Source organism: Ruditapes philippinarum, unplaced genomic scaffold (genome assembly GCF_026571515.1).
Source record: "Ruditapes philippinarum isolate M1 unplaced genomic scaffold, ASM2657151v2 ctg815_1_1_1_1, whole genome shotgun sequence".
Taxonomy (NCBI): Eukaryota; Metazoa; Mollusca; class Bivalvia; order Venerida; family Veneridae; genus Ruditapes; species Ruditapes philippinarum.
In genome coordinates this window covers 15,451-37,197 of record NW_026856539.1, presented here as the reverse complement: position 1 = coordinate 37,197, position 21,747 = coordinate 15,451, and the positions used below count along the sequence as shown (strand labels likewise).

The following is a 21,747-nucleotide window of genomic DNA, read 5'->3' as shown; positions in this document are numbered from 1 at the left end:
TTAAGAAGTAATTTGCCTGCTTAAATTTACTTTAATTTCGTGCTGTTGGATCCTTCGATATGAACTCGGATTTCGTCGGAATCAATTGTGTTATAGCTACATTTCCGGCATGAAAGTCATAAATGTAAGTAGAAGGTAATAAAACACCGTACATAACAAGCCAAGCTGTATATAGATTACATGAAATCTGTGTTTTTATAGATTTCACATCAGCTAATAACAACACAAGTAAAACTTAACTTCTCTACAAATGCTAAACTGAACGAATACTTTTCCAGTTATGCTCCGGACAAAATATAAGTAGGGCAACAACACAAAAATAAATATGGTGTATAGTGCATCAATGAGATCTATCTATATATCACCGTGTATATCCAGTATGACAGGAACGCAGGAGTGTGCAAGTTACGCAGGAATTGTGCAAAAGTAACGCAGAATTGTGCAATTTAGTGGCTCAAATGAGCACCGCGATAAGTAAATGGACTAATATTTTTATTTTACACCAAATTGGAAGAAATGAGTTAGCGCATACGGTTGCTGAGACATTATTCTTTAAACCTCGTCAAAAAATATTTCCATGAAAATGTTTATTTTACAAGATCATTGGTGAAAATGACGACATGACTAGCGTATTGATGGCGATTTTTAGTTTCGTTGATATCTTTAAATACAATTACGTACATATTACTTTATGATTTTTTTTATATTCCATTTTCCAATCTACACGTGTCATATTTCACTTAATTAAGGAGATAAAACGTATATAGTAATCGAGTTTTGCTCGGACAAAAGTGTTGGGCAGAAGGACAGACGGACGCACAAAACAACATTCAGGGTCTATGGGCTTATCATTGATTTTTAAAATATGTCTTTTTTTCATATAAACCAGTGCATAAAAACAGTGTACATTGTTAAAGAATGGACAAAAATATGTATGGACACGAGACATGAAAAACAGTGCAGAACAACAAGGACAATTTTCATTTCTTTATGTTCGATTCCTGAAAAAAACTAAATGCTGCTATAAGATTTATGATATGTTTCATTTTTATCTCCCTTGAACATGTTGAAATATGTTTACAGGAAAACACTGCCTATCTCTTAAACTAGAATGCAGCTGAAACGTTCTGTGTGTGTTAAAATGAGCATTCATGCATTGACAGAGGTTATACTTGTGTGAAAAAAGTTTATGTGAAGTTAATATAAAATGGATATCTGTCTAACAATATTTGTTTTGCTGTTTTATTTTGGTGTTTCAGTGGCAGGGGCAGGTTATGTATATGTTTTTATATTTTGTACAATTTTTTATACTATTTTTGCAAACAGTATCTTCATTTCGTACTATTGATATATTTATTATAATATTATGTTCAAAAGCATATCTGATGTAATATGCATTAAGCTTTATTGTTGCTTTATGATTACCACACGCACACATAGGTAACATATGCTTAATTATAAGCTTTCAGTTGTGAATACCGCATAAATGTGTAAAATAATGCAGGAAATATGCAGTACTATAATAATAATTTATTATGTGTAACGGATGCTCGTTACGAGGAAATTTCTTTCGAGTCCGTTTTCTGGAACCAAATAGTACGGGTGTAAGATGAGAACCAACAATCGTTAGGTTAATTTCTTTACCATTTATAATTAAAGCTGCACGCCTCCAGATGACCTAAAATATTTCAAGAAAATCAATATTGAGAAAAATGTACTAAAAGTTTAAGAAAGGTAACAATATTCAAGATTCAAATTATATATTACATGTAATGTGCGGTGCAGTATTTTATTACATGTACCATATTTCTACTGCGTTACTTACGCATTAAGGGCTGTTTTTGCATATATTGACCACTTTTGGAATTTTTCCGTGCCGATAGCAATATGTAAATTACTATTTTTGTTCACTTCACAATAGTTTACTTTCAAAAACTTTTCTAACGTTTTCATGAAAATTAACATGAATCTAGAGGCGTGCTGCTTTAAGGCCACCGCTCCCTTACTATTGAGTTGTTGAGAGAATAACAATATGCATACGCTAGGCTTCATGTAAAAGATTTAATAATATCTATTTTTGAGCTTTTGAGATTTATGACATTGTTTCACTTATCAGCGTCACATCAGAGTGTAAGAAACATAACTTCTTCTTATATCCAGATATAAACACTGCAAAGCCGGTTATTAATGGAAACGATGCTAATGTAACCTTTGTTGTTGGTGAAACAGCGATCTTAGAGTGTTACATAGAAGGTTTGGGCAAATACAAGGTTTGTACAATGTTTATGTTGATCATGATTCGTACATTTCATCCACGTGACCATGTATATTCTGTTACTATTTGTTTATGTTGCCTTAAATATGTTGAAGAACTTATTTCGGGATTCTATTGTAATACAGCTTACTGGATAGAGTGATTAACGAAGGAAAGCGCAAATAGTATACCATTGTATACTTAATTACAATCAAAATACTTACTTTTATCATATTCATTTTAGTTTAGTTGTGTTACAAGTTTTAGGCTCATTTTTACCAGTTGCTAGTCTGCTTCCTGGAATTAAGCAGCACTAGTACAATATGAGGAATCACGCAACCAAATATAGCTCGTTACAATTTGAAGCAGACATCAGACACGTTTACTTACTCAAATAGTTTTCTAAAAACATTTAGAGATGGATACCAGTTTTAGAATAAGCTCAACACATTTGTACGAGGTGCAAACTAAGACAAAACAATTGAAACTTACAAAACAACAACATAAAAAATGACTTATTCAGCCAATAATGCATTTTCATTGTAGGCCAAGAAATGAAATTACAAACTCAACTTCATAAGCTACTCGAATATAGCATTTTTGTCAACAAAAAATATTTCGTAGGAAGTATTTTTAATGCACTGATTAAATCATTTATCTTCTATGCCCTATACTTTCTTTATCGGCCATGAGTAAGGTAACATTTCAGGAAAAAAGTATAAAGTTGGTATTTTTTATTTACTAGGTTGGATGGTTGCGAAATGAAACCCGTCTGTTAGCAATAGACCAACAACTTTTTACAGACGACACTAGATATACCGTGGAGCGCCCAAACGAAGGGTGGTGGAATTTGCATATAAGCAATGTAACTTACAGGGACAGGGGACAGTACATCTGTCGTATAAACACAGATCCTCCAATCTCTAAACATGTCACTCTAAATATTATAGGTATATACTGTAAAACCCTTGATGTGTCGGTTATATTTATGTTCTATTACATATGCTCATTAAAAAATTAAATGAACTGTCTTAAATCAAATAAATATTCCAGATAAAGTGGCCAGTTTTATCAAGTATTTTTGATCTTTCGTCAATGAACTTGATCTTATTAACACGTGAAGGTTTCAATATTGTTATCTTATTTTGAGATATCTTGAAATATTTCGATCATGAATCCTGCCATGGTTAAAAATTATCATAATACATTATCTTATACTGATTAATTGTCATAGCATGGCCATATTCTGTTAGTATTAAGATGTCACATATAAACATGTAATTCCATGCTTTCAAGCGACAATACTTCGACATTATAGGGAGAGTATCAGATCAATAGACCAGGGGTCGCTGTTTCGATCCTCGGACGTGGCGGAATTGCTCCGTGGCAATTGATCTCGGACATCGAATGAAATAGTCATTTGTCTCTCACAATTAATTTATTTAGAAATCATCTGGGGGATAATGGTAATAACTTAGTTAGTTAACAAGTAAAGCCGGCAAGATGGACTGACCGGCCAACATGTGACACACATGCGTGAACATAATTTGAATGATATGACCATGTCGATCTACATGGAAGTCAAGTTGCTGGCCATAATCTGAAAATTATGTACATACAATATTACAAGTATATTCCTATTCTATTTTACCGCAGTTCCTGCTAAAATACGAAAGGATGTTTCAAGTCACGACACTACTCTGAGGGAAGGCGAAACATTAACACTGACTTGTAAAGCATTAGGTATTCCTGAGCCAAACATAGAATGGGTAAAGGGATCCACGTGGTCGTTACCAAGTATGTGTCTACAATCTTCAATTCCAATAAAAGTTACCAACATAATAGTGCCTCTTTTAAAACTTGTTTATAAATGGTTTGTTTTATGAACATTGTTAGCCTATTTAAGTTCTGGTTGTCAATATGAAATGAGAAAGAAGACAGGAAATGAATGTGCTGCCTCTTACTTATTCGTCCGATATGTTTATACATATATATGATATCAAACAGCAACTAACAGACAAGGATTATCTCATATCATTACATTTATCTATCTATCTCTGAATACTGCCATCCCCTCTCCTAACATTTAAGCTACAATTTTCATTCATTAAATCTGCTAATCTATTTGTATGCTGCTAACATTTTCAGTGATCAAGGGCACAGGCGCAATTCAGATATTTCAACATAACTTTTCACACAAGTACTAAACCTGCTACTCGGTATTATTTAATGGCACTGTACGTATATCTACATGCATTTGTTTCTTTCATATATGTATATAGATATAGCTTAGCCTTACTAATTAAGGACCTAGTTTATTCCATTTGAATATAAAATGTAGTACATTTCAAAAAATGGCACGTTAAATGAGATGTAGACAGTTGTTCAATATTGAGAAAAACATATTTCAGGTATGAAAGGAGAGACAATGAACATTGTCAACGTAACAAGAGAAGACGGAGGGGTGTACTACTGCTATGCTAGAAATCCGTTAACTGCCTTCATGCAAATAAAAGTTACAGTTATATGTAAGTACTGACAAGTTTACATGTTTAGTAACTAAATAGTTTTAACTCAATAGTTCTATCTCATATTCTTTAAATAATGATGATGATGATGTTGGTGGTGATGGTGGTGGTGGTGGTGGTGATGATGATGATGATGATGATGATGATGATGACGACGACGACAGCAGTTATGACGATGATGGTGATGATTATACAGTATAAGTACTTCAATAACAACTAAACGATCACTTTTTCTTTTCAGTTGCGCCTGAAATAAATTTGAGAGTAAAAGAAATAGGGCACACTATCGGAGGCAAGATATATTTGGAATGTAGGATTTTTTCCATTCCAACACCAACTATATATTGGTTAAAGGACAACGATACTCTAGAATCTGCCAATGAAGAATTGTATAAGGTTTGATTAAGATTTTTGCAATAGGGTGCATATTAACATATTTTTTTTTATCTTTTTAATATTTAATTACGATATGTGTACAAGTTATTAAAAATCCACCAAGTGGCAGGCTAACACTCGGTATAAAATCACTTGACTCTCTTGACGAAAGAGTGTAACGTTTTAACATGTTTAAGGCACACAAACCCTGTCGGTGAAAAGCTAGCTCACCACCAAGAGCGGTTTGTGTCTTTATATATGGGAAACATTCCCCTATGTTAATTCACCAACTTTAGTTTTTTTGCATATTATTATGCTCATTATCAGTATTATGACGTTCTACCAACGTCGTTACAAGTGTTGGTAGATTTGTGTTGTAGATATGTAGACGTATTGTAAATTTTCATTTTTTCTCAATATTTACCTTTCCTTCAAACGTATTAATTCTTTTTCTGTTCAGAATTTTGCCTATCGACTTTTTTTTGAAGGAACAGAATGAAACGTAAGATTGGTATGTCTGCTGCATTTAGTATTAACAGCTTGAGAAGGAAGTTAATTGTAATGTTTCCTTTCTTCGACATTGCGGTGTCACTATATTTTGTTACAATTTTATCAATATTTTAAAATTAAAAATGCAATTTTAGAATGTATCAGGATACATATATCAAGTTCTATATCAGGGTATTTAATCTGTATTTCTAGGTGGGAATGTTTCAGGGATATTCAGATAACACGTTGTCTACGTTAAGTCTGTCACTGTCTTACCTACAGCAAGAACAGCTCGGAGTGTTTACGTGTGTTGCCGAGAACTCAGCTGGTAACAGGTCTGAGTCGGTGCACATTTATGGTAAGTTGTTATTATGTATATATCCTTATATACATGTGGAGCGAGGAATTGTCTTTCATTAAATCAAAAGATGTATGATAAACATTTCTTGGGGTCACTTATTTATGAGCCAATCGCATCTTCTCGGCCCTTTCGGATAAGAACAGTTATTTATAATATCCGAGATGTTCACATTGGATTATGAGCTTTATTATGAACAAAGAGATGTGTCGCTTCCGGTAGCAAAGTGGAACTGTTTGTTTAATTTTTCATCCCAAATGACCCAACTCTATCCATGAGACATGATTAATTAATTCAGTAATTTTTAAATGTATCAAATTGTAAAACACTGACAGATAAAGTCAGCCTTTCAATGAATTGTACGTATCTAAATATTTAAACAGTGGAGAATTAAGCTTGATACAAAAAAAATTACTTGGAAAATGTCTGTTTATTCATATTTAGAATTCAAAATTACAGACAATAATTTCATATTTTTAAAAATGATATTTTCTTCTATCAACAGCTGTTGATGCAAATGTAGAGTCTGATGCGTGTGCTTGGGCCATCAATGGTTCGAATACCAACTTTACAGGTAATATACATAATAAAGTTTATTATATCTATTAAAGATTTATTCCTCCCCTAAATTGGTTCAGTTATTTATTGTAACTAATCTGCAGCAGATCAGTTTATTTTAACACCCTTTAATGGTAAAAAAACCTGTTCAAATAGCCATAAAACCTGTTTAAGTACTAAAGTATTCTGTTCCGGGAACAAACCACGTGACTGATAGTTATGACTATATTTTTACAGCAATACCAAGAATTACACCTATGGCACGGCGTATTGGACAGTATCTAGGGCATGATGTTGTACTAGAATGCGAAGTCACCGAGGCCGCTCAGGAAGATGTATACTGGCTGAAGGATAATGTTACTTTAGAATTCTTCACCAGGGAATACTATAACGTAATAATTTAAGGCAAATAAAGCTGTGTTTGGTGTTACCTTTGTACGTATCCAGTGTAAGCTATATGTATGGTTTAGACTATTGTCAATACAGAACGCAAACTCTGGAAGTATGTCGTCGGCGTACCAAAGCATTATAATCATTTGTATGCAGAGAGAAAATGGCTATACGCATTATCACTTCCTTACAAAGAAGCATTTTATTTATATCAGTTTATTTTAGTTCGATAGTGTCTGAAGCTATAAGCTTATTGAAACAATCTCGAATCCGTTTTGGAAACCAACTAAGCAATGAGTGTATTGTTTCTTGCTCGCGGAAACAATGTCTTGTCCCTGACGGGATTTGAACTAAGATTGCCAGCAATCCTTGATATCTAGTCCGATGTGTTGATCGCTCGGCCATGCCGCCACAAGAGCATATGAAATATAGGAATGAACGATTTCTCATGGTATGTCAATTATAATATTTCGGACATAATGTCTAATGTTCATTTGTTTTTTAACGCTGAGTTCAGATTTCACGTGGAATGGAATAAGTAGTCGATCACTTGCTAAAAATTGGTTATTTTACAGGTTAGTTATCCAGGAAAACCGGTTAGGTGGATCAACCGGCGAGAAATGCCCAAATATGTCTTAAAATTGACATAAGAATCCATAAAAATACAAAATTAAAAGTCCTTTTTTATTTATCACGAAACAATGGTGTTTGTTGTTAAAGTTTAATTACTAGTATGTAAAACATTATAAAGAATCAAATAAAATTGTCAGTTTCATTTATTTACATATATTTTCTGTAGGTATACACAATGGATTATGATATTCCAGAAGTAATTTTAAAACTAAAGATAGAAAATGTTAGGGGAAGTCAGTTTGGGGAGTACAAATGCTGCGCTGAAAATTCCGTGTGCACGGTCTGTGAGACTGTTGTTTTATATGGTAAGTGTGTCATATATGATACCATTCTAATTAATGTATACAACCGAAATTTACGGCACCAACGGAAAATGGTCCTATGCCTAAAATAAAACAGTGTTTATTTCCTCTCCCGCTACCCACCCACAAGTAGCTCTAGCCTTACTTTTGTGTCGGTCGAGTATGTTGTCCAAATGCAGTGCGATCCTAGATTATTATTTTACAGGGTAAATCGGGAATACACCAGGCACTTTTATTAATAAAATTTGAATTTCTGGAAGAATTTTCTGACACACTGTCTTGAAATTGGTCCTGCTTAAAACGCATGGAAGAACCGAGTTTTTAAAATGAGTACATGTACATGGTTTTGGCTACATTCAACTTGTTTGACTATAATTCAGTGTTGTATCCCTTTTCATACTGTAATACAAACATAGTCATTATGGGACAAGAGTTCACTGACATAAGTGATGTTTTTTTCCCGTTTTCATTTGGAACAATGAATACAACCATACAACTGCATTTTAATTTCAATCTTTTCTCTGTAAACAGAATGTGTCATTGAAATACAGTTTCACACTTTATCAGAACTATTTTCTTTGTTGTTGTTTTTGTTGTTGCTTTTTTTGTCTTTGTTTTGTTTTTTCTTCTTTTTTATTTTTGTCCTTGTTCTTTAATTATCTTTTTCAGAAGTTCTTCCAGATTTGCGTACAAATATTGTTACAAGTACAGACGGCACTACTAGTACAGAAAAACGTGGCGGTATAGTTGTGATACATAACTCTTAAAATTTTATAAAACACTTATAAATTTAAAACAAACTACAATAATTTCAATGATAATTTATGTCTTTGAAACAAGAAAATATATGATGCATTTGCAGTAGATTTTAATGTGATTACGTTGTTTACTTTTATTTCCACAATCAAATGTTATTACTTTTTCTTGCAAAAAATATTACGTAAAAGGGAACAAGCTTGTGATATTTAAGTTACATGTTTGTATTATCATGAACATAAAACAATATGTAACATTTTATAATATCAGATCATCTCACTCTTACTGAAGCTCCGAAAGTATCATTGCTTGCTAAAATGATTGGTCAGATTAAAGGAAGTGACGTCATATTGGAATGTGAGATTTTTACAAGAACACCTACTAACATGTATTGGCAAAAAGACAATGAAGCATTACAGTCTCTGGACAAGAACACATTCAAGGTAGTGTTGTCCTTTTTGAAATATACATTTATTCAAGATGGAACTGTCTTGTTTACAAAAATCGATCGCACAAAAATGACCGACAATTGTAAACACATAGAACACTGGCGTCACTGAAATCAGATATTTCTAAACACATAGAACACATAGAACATTGACCCCGTGTTCACAAAGTTCACACAGGATCAGGATCAAGATCAGGATCAAATTTAAAAATACAAGTATTCTTCGTTGTTTCTCCTCATAGATTAAATATCTTATATTAAATTGATAAAACATGACTTGCAATAGCAAGTTTATGAAATTTTAGAATAAACTTTATAAATTTTTTGCAAAATACAGGCATTTTTCAGTTGATCAAAATATTGATCCTGATCCTAAAATTGATCCGTATTTTGATCCCAATATTTTTGTATTTGTTTTGTTATGTGTTGATTTTGTCCAAAATTTGGTTGGTTTCTTTGCAAATCAGCAATATCTTACATTTTTGAATATATACAATTTAATTCTAGCAAAATAAATTAATTTTAGTAACATAAAACATTGAAAATAAAATCAGGATCACTTGAACACGGGGCATAACGGACATTTTATACACTTAGAGAACTTAAGTCACTGATAACAGACATTTGTCATTACAAAGAGCACTAGAGTTAAAATACACAAACATTTAATTGTCATCACTTAAAGCACTACTATTGTATAGCGTAAATGATTACATACCTTTGTTAACACTGAAAGCACTATAGCGTAATTGATTACATACCTTTGTTAGCACTGAAAGCACTATAGCGTAAATGATTACATACATTTGTAAGCACTGAGAGCACTATAGTGTAAATGATTACATACCTTTGTTTACACTAAGAGCACTATAGCGTAAATGATTACATACCTTTGTTAGCACTGAAAGCACTATAGCGTAAATGATTACATACCTTTGTTAGCACTGAAAGCACTATAGCGTAAATGATTACATACCTTTGTTAGCACTGAGAGCACTATAGCGTAAATGATTACATACCTTTGTTAGCACTGAAAGCACTATAGCGTTAATGATTACATACCTTTGTTAGCACTGAAAGCACTATAGCGTAAATGATTACATACCTTTGTTAGCACTAAGAGCACAAGCTTAAACGTTAACGGTTAGAGCTCTTAATTAACTGACGTTTTTCAACACACAGCAGTAGCGTCAGTAATAAGTGATCTGTTTCAACACACATTCAGAGCACTAGCTTTAATAATAACTGACTTTTTTCAACATGATCAATATATTTCAGTTTCTATTGCTATTATCCATGTTTATGGACATACGCGTTATTCATTTTCACTGTATTCTAGGTTGAGAAGAATCTAGATGGGTATACGACAACATTTCGTTTGCGGTTACTGAAAATTCGAGACTGTCAGTTTGGAAACTATTCATGCCATGCCAATAATTCATTCGGCGAAGATTTTGATTCAGTGCTTGTATATGGTAAATGCATCATTTAATAACAACTTTCAACATACTTTCAGCGTTGCAGTACAAAACTTACATACTGGTGCTATACAGCGAAATAGAATTGTCATATTCTTACGGAATTCTATAAACGACAGTCTACTACTTAATGCTTACAGTCTACTACTTAATGCTTACAGTCGACAGATTAATGCTTACAATCGGCTGCTTAATGCTTACAATCGACTGCTTAATGCTTACTGTTAACTGCTTAATGCAAAATACCCGATTAAATGCCTAAAAGTAAATCTCAGCATTTTATATCCTTCTTCCAATGTGTTTATATGTTAGAATGAGGGACCTTTTTAAACAGTGTTGTTCAAAGAATTATTCTGTATCATAGATGAAGACTTTGACCAATAATATCACGGAATGCGTTACATTTATACATGTATAATTCTCGTGTTACTAAATCTTTGCAAGCATCGGCCTGGCATCGGGAACTTTCCAAAATCATTGACCTGTAAACTTTATAAAATTGCTATCAAACCAAATATTACCTTTTTCTTGTTAAATCTTGTTCTCTAATTTTTAGCTATCAATAAATAATTAATTAAAACTGACAAATATATCTCTGTTTACAAACGACACTTATCTTAATACATTTTCCATATAACATGCATATTATAAATTTATTCCTTAAATGATTATGATTCTTTATAACTTTAGACTTTAGGCCGGAGGCCTTATTATGCCATGAACGTCGCTGTCTGTACATTCCAATTACCACGGTCAATTTTAAGTTAGCGTTTTGAAAATACATGTACAATGTAATGCTAAAAAGTAAAGTTTTGTTCAAAAAATATACTAGGACATGGTTGCTCAAAAATATATAGATATATCTCCAAGACTTTGAAATTATGGTGAACTGATTTTCTGCATGTCGTTATTTCGTTCTGTCGCGGTTGTAACGGGGAACGAAATTAACGACAAAAATATAAATTCTCGTTTTTGTCACAACTGTTTATCTTTAAGTTTTATTTGTTTGGGTTTCGTCAGACCCAAACAAAATAATTTGTAGCGAAATTTTCAGAGCCTAATGCTGTTAATTGCAAATATGCCTAAAAGTAAGCCATCTTTTTTGAAGCGGTTACTTCCCTTTTATATGTAACACAAAGCCGAACTTTTCAGGGGAGATCAATGCGTAAAGATTGTCAAAAAATAATATTCAAGCAAAGTAGTTCCCGAATGGTCGAAGATTTCTAATATTGTTTCATTTTTTATAGATATTTCATGCTTTAGTAGTATGCTACATGATTATTTACATCTGTGTTTAGCGTCGAAAAAATAAGTTACAAACCCTAATTTAGAATAATATGGTTTTCTTCAGACCGTTAACATATAACTTCATATGGCCGGGGGGTTTGCACGCTCGCTTATGAAGCGAGAGGTCTCGAGTTCAAATCCTAGTTGAGGCCACTCATTTTTAAATTTTTTTTAAAGACAAATAAACATTGAATCAGTGTTGCAATTAGCCAATTTACTACAGTTAAAACACTGGAAAGCACAGGTGGCACTATACAAAAACAAATTGGTTTATAATCTCACAACCTTCACCTTTCTGACATTCTGAGACCCAAACAAATTCAGCGCCTTCTGTGCTTTGATTTAGTTACTTCGTGGAGACAGTGCATTAGGGGTGTACAACCTATAGTCAGTGAACTTGCCCGAAATTGGATCCTCGGATGTATTTTCAAAATAAAATTCTGGAACTGATAATATTACAAAACCTTCATCTCCCTAATAATTACTCTTAGCGATGTCATGGATTTAAAATTGATGAAATTATAGACATTTTTTTAAAATATGGACACTGTTGAATATTAATCAAACATAAATCAAACATAAACAAAATTACAAGAAAATTATGATATTTATTTATAGAACTCTTTTATTTACAATTAAAACGAAACAAATTACACTTAGTGATTTTAGCACCACATGAAAATAAGCTTGGTCACAATAATGAGACCTCTAAGCTAATGAGAACAAACATATATTTATTTATTATTTATTTTTTATTTATTTATTTATTTATTTATTTATTTATTTATTTATTTATTTATTTATTCAAAATAAAAATTATGAGACGCCTGTAAATATTCCGTATGTATAAAAATATTTGCCTTGTTACGGAGAAAACAATTTATAAACTGCAAGAAAACCCGAATTAAAAATTCCTGTATTTTTGCTAATGTTTTCATTTTTGAACATTTAAATGATCCTGACTAATGATTGCAGTACTTTGCCTCATTATTATCTGCTGTAGATTGATCATTTAGTCGGAAAAAAACATGATGTATAAATTATATAGCAAAATTGTAAAATAGAATGTTGTTCGAAATTTTAAAGGTGCCCATTTACGTGCCAATGTCTTCAAAGAACAATACTCTTTTAATATCATATTTAAGAATTAACACAAAAATACACATTGTGGTATGAAAGAGCCTCTGAATGAGAAAACTTGATAAAAGCAGAATTATGATTAAAGTTCTGTACTTAATAATATTTTTGTTATGATATTATACTGATGTCTCGTAATCTGGAACACCAAGTGATATACATGAAACAATAAAAGTTAACTATCAAAAGATAACTTAAAACTGTCTCCTGTGATATAATTAAAGCTCTAAACTGTCACACGATGTCTCCATATATGGAGTTATTTCCTTGGCCCATATTTTTTATTATTAAGTTGAAAGTGTACTGAGGCACGTAGAACCATTTCATAACATAACCGAAGCAGTGTGCAAGGATGGGGCGTAGACAAGTCAAAAATAAATACAAATAATTCGGCTTTATTATAGAATATTCCTTTTTAACTTACTTTCAATTATGTTCCGTAAAATTTAATTCAGCAGATTTTGCGTGTACATTCGGAATACTTCGTGATTAATCCATATACTAGTACATAGAATTAAACAATCGCAACTACTCGGCCCTTTCCGTCAGACTTCCGATAAAGACATTAAAGATACTAGCGGAGGCAGTTCCGATTGAGAATTAAACTGTCAGTAAGCAGTTGGCAGTGTGCAGTAGGCTGTCGTCCATGGAATCCGTATATACTTATTTAACAGTTTGTTTCGTTTTTAAGCCATAATATATTCAAATATTTCAAATCCTTTTAAAACTTTTAACCATTAACAAGTTGAATTTTTGTAATGGATTGTACAGGTTTGAATTTGGAACAGTTTATTCAATGTTACAGGGACTTCAATATCAAAACTACAAACAGTAAAGATTCAGATTGCGCAACCCGTTTTTCATCTCGGCTTTATTTCAGATTTTTCGAAAGAATTCCCAGTAGAAAGCAACGAACGGATCTCTTATGGTATAACACTTTATATTCCATTCAGTGTGTCTTTATTATAAATTGATTTTTTTTGCTGTATTTGAATACATATTACTTTTTAATAGAAGGTATTTTTGAATATTGATCAAAATAAAATAAAAATGTTTTCTCTGTTCAAAAACTTTTAACTTTGGCACTTAAGTATATTTATTCTTTATCAGACGATGCTTTATCAATTGGAGGAGCAAAAAAACACGTATTCAACAAAACAATTAGAAAATTGATGCCATTCTGAAAGAACTGTTCTGTAAATTACGTTAGATTATTTAATGAAATTTATTTATGTTTCATACTTTTGTGTTATTTTTACATTTGGGTTAATTACATTTTTTCAGGTATTCAAGATAGTGGATCAAGATGTACACAAAACATTCAACATACAGTGTTTATTATAACGGCGCTCGTGTTAGTAAATGAACTCATTTAGATATCAAATGTTAGTTCTCCATTAATTCTAAGATGATATTCCCAGGTTAAAATTGATCAGACTATGTGTCATGATGTGTCAAATGAAGATAGAATAAATAACCATGAGCAACAATCAATCTGTACACATTTAAATAACCTTAACATCTATATAAATATATGTTCTTTTTTTTTTCAATAAAATTATCAACAGAGTGGTTAATTTTACGACTCCGTGTATAAACTTTTAAGACTAGATTGCAAGGACGGAACCATACAAACTTTGTTTTCGATGTCGAATTTTATTATTATTCATCGATTTCGTTCTTTATCTGTATTTAATGTTCAATGACATCGGCACAGACAAAAATGTTAGACTAGCTCTTCTCTCCCGAAACACTTAAAATAATTTTAAAGCGACAGACGTACAGCACAAACAGCGAGTTGTAGTTGCTTTAAAAAAAAAACAAAAACAAAAAACAAACATTGTCTTATTGAGACCTCGCATTTATCTTAGAAACATTTTTATTTTAAATCTTGTGAATATATCAAACATATGACATGAACATGATTATTAATTATCAAGAAATATGAAGTCTGGACAAAATTATTTCGAGTGCAAGAGTGTTGGACACCATATATTATAACATTGAAATGAAGCAATGCAGAAATAACAAAATGAGCTGAATAGAGATAAAATGCTACTGTTTCATGCCATCATAGCTGCTATAGAGATAAATGAGCCGCGTCACGACAAAACCAACATAGTGCGTTTGCGACCAGCATGGATACAGACCAGCCTGCGCATCCGCGCAGTCTGATCAGGATCCACAAACCCTATTACAAGTAGAGAAACTGATAGCGAACAGCAAGGATCCTGATCAGACTGCGCGGATGCGCCGGCTAGTCTGTATCCATGCTGCTCGCAAACGCACTGTGTTGGTTTTGTCGTGAATCGGCTCAAATTTCCTTCGTATTATAATGCTGAACTTTTAATAAGCATCAAATGTTTCAGTGAGAATATTTTAAATTGCATGTTTAATCAATAAGATTAAAGGTCAAATTTTAACCTCGTTTTTACTGATGTTGCATTAGTTAATTGTATTAAAGTTGTTTTCCAAATATCCACAAAATTGTCTAATTATATTTGCAAGTTGATTGTCTGACCATTGCTAAGGACCATGCAAGTTTATTTTCTGACCATTGCTAAGGACAACTACTTGGCAACGCCTTATCATGCTCACAACCTAATGTTTGCTGTGTATAAGTCATACGGACTAACCGACAACTGTAAATAAAGAAGAAAAAAAACTTAATTTTGTTTTGTGAACAATTTCTCTACTCCACCCCTTGAATTTCATACATTTTCATGTTGGGGAACTACAATATTTTAGTTTATGTGTACCGTATCTTATTTTGATTAAAGCTTATCTTTTCATATTGATATTTTTATTGCTTGATTTGTAAATACGTACGTACTTAAACCATTCTTGATCAATGTATCAAAATGGTTAGGCAGGCCGCACTGAAATAAGCATGATAATAAAAGGTGGTTATAGGATAATTTATGAAAAATATCTATTTTGAAAGTTTTTGACATTGCTTAATTTATTGGGGATCATATAAACGTTGTTTTACTTCAATATCTCAAACTGTTCTGAAACTGCAGTACTTAAAAAAAACCATGTCATCATCAATTAATTTCATGAAATACAATTTCCTTTTGTCAAAAATTATACACTAGAATGGTCTGCTTAGTGTTGAAGATTTATTCAACTTATCTCTAGTGAAACAGTTACGCAAGTCACAGCAATTCTCTGATTCCATATAAAGAAATACAGACAAATAGATTATCTGTCAGATCTAAAATCTCAAGAACATAAATTGTATACTAAGAGGTTAATACACGACAGGAGAGGGCCGGAAGGTGATAATCGGCCCGCAAAATGAATAATGGACCCGAGGGCTTTAGCCCGAGGGTCATTATTCATTCAGGACCGATTATCACCTTCCGGCCCTACGCTGACGTGTATTAATGTCTTTAATACACTTGGTAGATCTAATAGTAGCATTTAAAAAAAAAAATCAAAACAAAATTTAATAGACTTTGAAGTTCTTTCCTTGAAATTCTTGTCTTCTCTTCTACTGTTCTGTACTGTACAGAGATGTTTACTGTTTGTGTGTTCAAAGCAGTAGAATCAAGAAGCAAGTTTTATTTTCATTTTTTTTCGGAATGAATTTGTCGTATTAATTCTTTAAATTTCAATAGTAACAAAAATGTGTTTGTACTAAATACGCTTAAGCTCTCATAATAAAAATAAAGCGATTCGTGCTGACAACCTACTTTCACTTTTACAGTTAACTGTTTGATGACGTAAAATATGACGTCATTGTTTCAGTTTGTGCACGTGCACATGTTCTGCGGGCTGATAACTAGTTCTCGGCCCCGGGCCGCAAACTCATAATAGGTCACGTGACACTCATAATCAGTTGAAATCATAGACAATTTTGTTACTATATATAGTAACAAGTGTATTAAAGTATATTCTTTCGGAACTGTTGACAAAATCTACTGGTCTTTGAGGAAAAACAATTTTGTTTATCCAAATTTTTTATTATTTCATTTTGATGAAGTTTTTAATGAAATGCTATCCGATGGTCCGATTGCAATAAAAAGAACGCTGGAAGATTAAGGAACTACGAGGTCTTTTGCATGAAATACTTCACATTGAACTAAACGGGATAGTCGCACACCAACAAAGCAGCCAGATGACGGCTACGTGGACATCTGGCCTAAAAATAACGAGGTCAGAACTGGTGCCCGACTGTCACATTGTCGCAAAGAAATCCAGCATTAATGATATGTATTACTGTTATGGCAACCCCCTAACGACTCGAGGATGTTGTAAAACCACTATAAAAAAACGTAATATAAAAATATAATATTATCATAATTATACGTTTAAAAACAGTGGGAAATGTAGAAGGTTGTTAAAAATAGAAGAAATCTATCATAAAGTGTTATGGTGGAATGTCACCGACCCCGCTGTTAACATCTCTCGAATACGGAATTTGTTCAGAGAATGTTTAAGTAAAAAGAGAATATTTATACAAATAAGTTGTACATGTATTTAAATAGCTACGTATTGATTGTTTTTTTGTTGAAAACTTATATCATCTTCATATGAGCCGCGTCACGACAAAACCAACGTAATGTGTTAGCGACCAGCATGGATCCAGACCAGCCTGCGCATCCGTGCAGTCTGATCAGGATCGATGTTGTTCGCCTACAAACCCTATTACAAGTAGAGAAACTGATAGCGAACAGCAAGGATCCTGATCAGACTGCGCGGATGCGCCGGCTAGTCTGTATCCATGCTGCTCGCAAACGCACTGTGTTGGTTTTGTCGTGAATCGGCTCAAATTTCCTTCGTATTATAATGCTGAACTTTTAATAAGCATCAAATGTTTTAGTGTGAATATTTTAAATTGCATGTTTAATCAATAAGATTAAAGGTCAAATTTAACCTCGTTTTTACTGATGTTGCATTAGTTTTGTATAAGTTGTTTTCCAAATATCCACAAACCTAATTATATTTGCAAGTTGATTGTCTGACCATTGCTAAGGACCATGCAAGTTGATTGTCTGACCATTGCTAAGGACAACTACTTGGCAACGCCTTATCATGCTCACAACCAAATGTTTGCTTTGTGTAAGTCATACGGACTAGCCGAAAACTTTAAATAAAGAAGAGAAAAAAACTTCTTTTTTGTTTTCCAATAAATATCGGGGCCAAGCACTTAATTTTGTTTTGTGAACAATTTCTCTACTCCACCCCTTGAATTTCATACAATTTCATGTTGGGGAACTACAATAGTTTAGTTTATGTGTACTGTATCTTATTTTGATTAAAGCTTATCTTTTCATATTGATATTTTTATTGCTTGATTTGTAAATACGTACGTACTTAAACCATTCTTGATCAATGTATCAAAATGGTTAGGCAGGCCGCACTGAAATAAGCATGATAATAAAAGGTGGTTATAGGATAATTTATGAAAAATATCTATTTTGAAAGTTTTTGACATTGCTTAATTTATTGGGAATCATATAAACGTTGTTTTACTTCAATATCTCAAACTGTTCTGAAACTGCAGTACTTAAAAAAAACCATGTCATCATCAATTAATTTCATGAAATACAATTTCCTTTTGTCAAAAATTATACACTAGAATGGTCGGCTTAGTGTTGAAGATTTATTCAACTTATCTCTAGTGAAACAGTTACGCAAGTCACAGCAATTCTCTGATTCCATATAAAGAAATACAGACAAATAGATTATCTGTCAGATCTAAAATCTCAAGAACATAACTTGTATACAGTATATTCTTTCGGAACTGTTGACAAAATCTACTGGTCTTTGAGGAAAAACAATTTTGTTTATCCAAATTTTTTTTATTATTTCATTTTGATGAAGTTTTTACTGAAATGCTATCCGATGGTCCGATTGCAATAAAAAGAACGCTGGAAGATTAAGGAACTACGAGGTCTTTTGCATGAAATACTTCACATTGAACTAAACGGGATAGTCGCACACCAACTAAGCAGCCAGATGACGGCTACGTGGACATCTGGCCTAAAAATAACGAGGTCAGAACTGGTGCCCGACTGTCACATTGTCGCAAAGAAATCCAGCATTAATGATATGTATTACTGTTATGGCAACCCCCTAACGACTCGAGGATGTTGTAAAACCACTATAAAAAACGTAATATAAAAATATAATATTATCATAATTATACGTTTAAAAACAGTGGGAAATGTAGAAGGTTGTTAAAAATAGAAGAAATCTATCATAAAGTGTTATGGTGGAATGTCACCGACCCCGCTGTTAACATCTCTCGAATACGGAATTTGTTCAGAGAATGTTTAAGTAAAAAGAGAATATTATACAAATAAGTTGTACATGTATTTAAATAGCTACGTATTGATTGTTTCGTTGTTGAAAACTTATATCATCTTCATATGAGCCGCGTCACGACAAAACCAACGTAATGTGTTAGCGACCAGCATGGATCCAGACCAAGCCTGCGCATCCGTGCAGTCTGATCAGGATCGATGTTGTTCGCCTACAAACCTATTACAAGTAGAGAAACTGATAGCGAACAGCAAGGATCCTGATCAGACTGCGCGGATGCGCCGGCTAGTCTGTATCCATGCTGCTCGCAAACGCACTGTGTTGGTTTTGTCGTGAATCGGCTCAAATTTCCTTCGTATTATAATGCTGAACTTTTAATAAGCATCAAATGTTTTAGTGTGAATATTTTAAATTGCATGTTTAATCAATAAGATTAAAGGTCAAATTTAACCTCGTTTTTACTGATGTTGCATTAGTTTTGTATTAAGTTGTTTTCCAAATATCCACAAACCTAATTATATTTGCAAGTTGATTGTCTGACCATTGCTAAGGACCATGCAAGTTTGATTGTCTGACCATTGCTAAGGACAACTACTTGGCAACGCCTTATCATGCTCACAACCAAATGTTTGCTTTGTGTAAGTCATACGGACTAGCCGAAAACTTTAAATAAAGAAAGAGAAAAAACTTCTTTTTTGTTTTCCAATAAATATCGGGCCAAGCACTTAATTTTGTTTTGTGAACAATTTCTCTACTCCACCCCTTGAATTTCATACAATTTCATGTTGGGGAACTACAATATTTTAGTTTATGTGTACTGTATCTTATTTTGATTAAAGCTTATCTTTTCATATTGATATTTTTATTGCTTGATTTGTAAATACGTACGTACTTAAACCATTCTTGATCAATGTATCAAAATGGTTAGGCAGGCCGCACTGAAATAGGCATGATAATAAAAGGTGGTTATAGGATAATTTATGAAAAATATCTATTTTGAAAGTTTTTGACATTGCTTAATTTATTGGGAATCATATAAACGTTGTTTTACTTCAATATCTCAAACTGTTCTGAAACTGCAGTACTTAAAAAAACATGACATCATCAATTAATTTCATGAAATACAATTTCCTTTTGTCAAAAATTATACACTAGAATGGTCGGCTTAGTGTTGAAGATTTATTCAACTTATCTCTAGTGAAACAGTTACGCAAGTCACAGCAATTCTCTGATTCCATATAAAGAAATACAGACAAATAGATTATCTGTCAGATCTAAAATCTCAAGAACATAACTTGTATACAGTATATTCTTTCGGAACTGTTGACAAAATCTACTGGTCTTTGAGGAAAAACAATTTTGTTTATCCAAATTTTTTTTATTATTTCATTTTGATGAAGTTTTTACTGAAATGCTATCCGATGGTCCGATTGCAATAAAAAGAACGCTGGAAGATTAAGGAACTACGAGGTCTTTTGCATGAAATACTTCACATTGAACTAAACGGGATAGTCGCACACCAACTAAGCAGCCAGATGACCGCTACGTGGACATCTGGCCTAAAAATAACGAGGTCAGAACTGGTGCCCGACTGTCAAATTGTCGCAAGGAAATCCAGCATTAATGATATGTATTACTGTTATGGCAACCCCCTAACGACTCGAGGATGTTGTAAAACCACTATAAAAAACGTAATATAAAAATATAATATTATCATAATTATACGTTTAAAAACAGTGGGAAATGTAGAAGGTTGTTAAAAATAGAAGAAATCTAGCATAAAGTGTTATGGTGGAATGATTATTACATGTAGCTGTTAACATCTCTCGAATATGGAATTTGTTCAGAGAATGTTTAAGTAAAAAGAGAGTATTATACAAATAAGTTGTACATGTATTTAAATAGCTACGTATTGATTGTTTCGTTGTTGAAAACTTGTTTTTATATCATCTTCATATGAGCCGCGTCACGACAAACCCAACGTAATGTGTTTGCGACCAGCATGGATCCAGACCTGCCTGCGCATCCGTGCAGTCTGATCAGGATCGATGTTGTTCGCCTACAAACCCTATTACAAGTAGAGAAACTGATAGCGAACAGCAAGGATCCTGATCAGACTGCGCGGATGCGCCGGCTAGTCTGTATCCATGCTGCTCGCAAACGCACTGTGTTGGTTTTGTCGTGAATCGGCTCAAATTTCCTTCGTATTATAATGCTGAACTTTTAATAAGCATCAAATGTTTTAGTGTGAATATTTTAAATTGCATGTTTAATCAATAAGATTAAAGGTCAAATTTAACCTCGTTTTTACTGATGTTGCATTAGTTTTGTATTCAGTTGTTTTCCAAATATCCACAAACCTAATTATATTTGCAAGTTGATTGTCTGACCATTGCTAAGGACCATGCAAGTTGATTGTCTGACCATTGCTAAGGACAACTACTTGGCAACGCCTTATCATGCTCACAACCCAAATGTTTG

General features: G+C 32.8%; 1 protein-coding gene across 2 annotated transcripts; it reads left to right on the top strand.

The window, feature by feature from the left end:
- Window positions 1-806: 806 nt before the first annotated feature.
- LOC132746909 (neurotrimin-like) lies at window positions 807-15,407 on the top strand. Of its 2 annotated transcripts, none has more exons than XM_060736183.1 (15): window positions 807-1,271; window positions 2,161-2,270; window positions 3,000-3,204; window positions 3,911-4,051; window positions 4,666-4,782; window positions 5,024-5,178; window positions 5,860-6,004; window positions 6,510-6,578; window positions 6,800-6,954; window positions 7,752-7,890; window positions 8,557-8,628; window positions 8,932-9,086; window positions 10,431-10,566; window positions 13,799-13,921; window positions 14,278-15,407. In XM_060736183.1, the coding sequence occupies exons 1-15, from the start codon at window positions 1,208-1,210 to the stop codon at window positions 14,367-14,369; spliced, it is 1,878 nt and encodes a 625-aa protein (XP_060592166.1). In that variant the 5' UTR covers window positions 807-1,207; the 3' UTR covers window positions 14,370-15,407. The 2 variants fall into 2 exon arrangements, with proteins under 2 accessions (XP_060592166.1, XP_060592167.1); XM_060736184.1 differs by having other exon boundaries at window positions 1,051-1,271; window positions 13,874-13,921.
- Window positions 15,408-21,747: the final 6,340 nt, after the last annotated feature.